Below are 3,551 nucleotides of genomic sequence, written 5' to 3'. Positions count from 1 at the left end.
TCCACTTTTTCTTTGGTCATTTTAGCCTTTTTGGCCAGGGTGAAGGGAGTATCTGCCATCAAACAAGAAGACAGCCGCATGTAACTATGACGGTGTTTGCTAGTTTACCTTACGTGCATTAATTTAATAACGTGGTTAGCCTACTCAACGTAAATTACACACGAACAACATTAAGCTACTGACCCAGAGAAGAACGGCTGCTGCTGCCATCATCATCTGTCATCATTTCTGCTGCACTGGCAGGGCTAGGGGCCAGGACTGTACTCCTCGGGTTCTTGGGGGATGTTGCTAACTCCGGGACCGATGACAGGCACCACACCCGCAGTAGATGTGCTCGGTGTGAGGTCTCGCAGCAAGTGGTGGTTTCAGGTGTTTCATCAGATTCGAGGAGTTACCTCCTTTGCACAGTATCACCTTAAAGCAGTGGTTCTTAACCTGGGTTCGATCGAACCCTAGGGGTTCAGTGAGTCGGTCTCAGGGGTTCGGCAGAGCCTCCACCGCGGAGGTCGCAGAGGTCCAGCCACACCCGAATTATCGTGTAAATTTGTGATGACACGCCCCCTTCTGGCCATCACTGGCTGCAGATGATCATGCTACACTGCTTGGCCAATCAGGGCTGCGGGGAATGTAGCGCGCGCAGTAGTCAACATGTGAATGTCGTGGTAGTACTTCGTGTGATTTTTTTTTTTAAAAAACATTTTAATCCATACTAACTATGTCGGGCAAAAGAAGAAAGTGGTCGGACGAATATGTACAATATGGATTCACATGTATCACGGAACGTGATGGGAGTGAGCGTCCTATCTGCATGATTTGCAACGCCAAGTTGAGCAACTCTAGTCTCGCACCGGCAAATCTAAAGGAACACTTCTTGAAGCTGCATGGAGACGGGGAATACAAGAACACAACACTTGCTGAATTCAAGGTGAAGAGAGCCAGATTCGATGAAAGGCCCACTCTGCCTGCTCTTGGATTTGTACCCATTAACAAACCGATCCTCACAGCATCGTACGAAGTTGCTTACCTGATCGCAAAGCAGGGCAAGCCACACACCATTGGTGAAATACTCGTGAAACCAGCCGCGTTAAAGATGGCAAATCTGATACTCGGAACAGCGGCCGAAGGTAAATTACCACAAATTCCTCTTTCAAATGACACCGTCAGCGACAGAATAGAAGACATGAGTAAAGACATCTTGGCTCAAGTAGTCGCCGATCTGATTTCAAGCCCGGCAAAATTCAGCCTTCAGCTCGATGAGAGCACAGACGTTGCTAATCTAAGCCATCTTACTGTTTTTGTGCGCTATGTGAAAGATGACATGATAAAAGAAGATTTTTTATTTTGTAAGCCTCTTACAACAACAACTAAGGCAGCCGATGTGAAGAAGCTTGTGGATGACTTCTTCAGAGACAACAATCTTTCATGGGACATGGTTTCTGCAGTTTGTACGGACGGAGCTCCAGTCATGCTGGGAAGAAACTCTGGTTTTGGTGCGCTAGTAAAAGCCGATGCACCACACATCATTGTGACTCATTGTATTTTGCACAGGCATGCATTGGCAACAAAAACCTTGCCTCCAAAAATGGCAGAAGTATTAAAAACCGTGGTGGAATGTGTGAACTATGTGCGAAATAGTGCTCTGAGGCACCGCATCTTCAGTGAGCTGTGTAAAGAAATGGGCTCTGAATTCGAGGTACTTCTGTACCATTCTAATGTTCGGTGGTTATCCCGGGGGCAGGTGCTGAATCGTGTTTTTGCCATGCGTGTGGAATTAGCCCTGTTTTTGCAAGAGCACCAACACTGTCATGCAAATTGCTTCAAAAATCCTGAGTTCATTCTCATAGCGTACATGGCTGATATATTCGCAGCTCTCAATCATCTCAGTCAGCAGATGCAGGGTGGTGGAGTCAATATCATAGAAGCGGAAGAACACCTGAAGGCTTTTCAAAAAAAGCTAACGTTATGGAAACGACGAACAGAGAACAACAACTTTGCAAACTTCCCCCTTCTGGACAACTGTGTAAGTAAGGTCGAAGATGTGTCTGGAATCGGAGATATTTCTGTATCCACGGAACTGAAGCAAACAATTGCAACGCACTTAGATGAGCTTGCAAAGTCTCTCGACAGATATTTCCCTACAAGAGAGTCATATCCAGCATGGGTGAGACAGCCGTTCACGTTTGCTGTTGAGACAGCAGATGTCAATGATGAATACCTTGACGAAATCATTGAAATTCAGCAGAGCCAGGTTCAACAGCAACTCTTCAGAACAACAACGCTCTCAACGTTTTGGTGTCGACAAATGGACAAGTATCCAATTATTGCTAAGAAAGCCCTGGATTTTTTTTATACCATTTGTTACAACATATCTTTGCTAGCAATCCTTTTCGACGATGCTGGACATAAAAATGAAGAAAAGGAACAGACTTTTCTGTGAAAATGACATGAGACTGGAACTTGCCAAGGTGAAGCCACGCATATCTGAACTGGTCTCTCAAAGGCAACAGCAGAAGTCACACTGATTTGCAGGTATGTAATTTGTTGTAAGTTCATGCATTGTGTTGGTTTTGTTCTTTGAACAAGGTGATGTTCATGCACGGCTCATTTTGTGCACCAGTAAAAAACATATCTATGTCTTGAATTTGAAAAAATATATATATATATATTTTTCACTAAAGAGGGGTTCGGTGAATGCGCATATGAAACTGGTGGGGTTCGGTACCTCCAACAAGGTTAAGAACCACTGCCTTAAAGCACTTGTTGCAGGCTGCTGAGTTTGCATCTTTTGCTGTGAAGTACAGCCAGACTTTTGACCGTTTCGCCTTGGGCATTTTTAAGCTGTAGCTCTGCTCTAAAAGAACGTACGTACCTGGGCCCGCCTACTATCCTCGGAAAGGTAAAATGATTGGCTAGAATCCAAAGCGTATGATATCTCAGGAAAAAAAAAGCACCGAAATAAAGCACCGAAATGTGCGCTGCTTTTCGGTCTGGTTACTACCGTTTATGTTAGAACTGGTGCCATAATGGCACCGGATACCGGTACCCATCCCTATTTAAGACTGGTCGGAGCGGGCACGCTTCCTAGGTTGGAATAGACGTCAGCGCGAACTATCACATGTCCGCCATTACCTGCCCGAAACAGGAAGTGACATCATTTTCACGGAAAATTTAGGTTGTTTTTTTTTACCTTCATGGCCTTATAAGCCTATACTGGTGTTTTTAAAAGTCATGTTTGACTTTATGCTTTTCTGAATAGTTTCTGGGATGCTTAGAACTCAAATTGCACTGCTGGAAATAGTTTGTTTTGATGCACATGCAGTTTTTTTGCAAATTTGCATTTTAATATTGATTTTCGTTTTTCCTGCAGTAAATACAAATTGGTGTATCTCAAAAATAAAACTATGAAGACACTCAAAATAAATTTCTTGTGGTGGGAAACTATTTTGTGCAACATTTTTGTATTTACAGATTTGAGGGATAAATCTCTTATATTTCTCTAACTAGAGATATATGTAAAAAGAAAAACAAAAACGATTTTCAATTGTTTTGTA

General features: G+C 43.4%; 1 protein-coding gene across 1 annotated transcript; it reads left to right on the top strand.

The window, feature by feature from the left end:
• Window positions 1-715: 715 nt before the first annotated feature.
• On the top strand, window positions 716-2,437 carry LOC146392755 (protein FAM200C-like). The gene has a single exon (XM_084952417.1). The coding sequence runs from the start codon at window positions 716-718 to the stop codon at window positions 2,435-2,437; it is 1,722 nt and encodes a 573-aa protein (XP_084808543.1).
• The last annotated feature ends 1,114 nt before the right edge of the window (window positions 2,438-3,551 follow it).

The sequence above is a fragment of the Perissodus microlepis genome, chromosome 2 (assembly GCF_051167445.1).
Source record: "Perissodus microlepis isolate ML-2025 ecotype Zambia chromosome 2, ASM5116744v1, whole genome shotgun sequence".
Lineage (NCBI taxonomy): Eukaryota > Metazoa > Chordata > Actinopteri > Cichliformes > Cichlidae > Perissodus > Perissodus microlepis.
Note: the sequence above shows the minus strand (reverse complement) of the source record. Positions and strands in the feature narration are given on the sequence as shown.

Bases quoted from the DNA above. Each gene is read 5' to 3' on its own strand.
- LOC146392755 (XM_084952417.1), top strand. From the start codon at position 716: ATGTCGGGCAAAAGAAGAAAGTGGTCGGACGAATATGTACAATATGGA.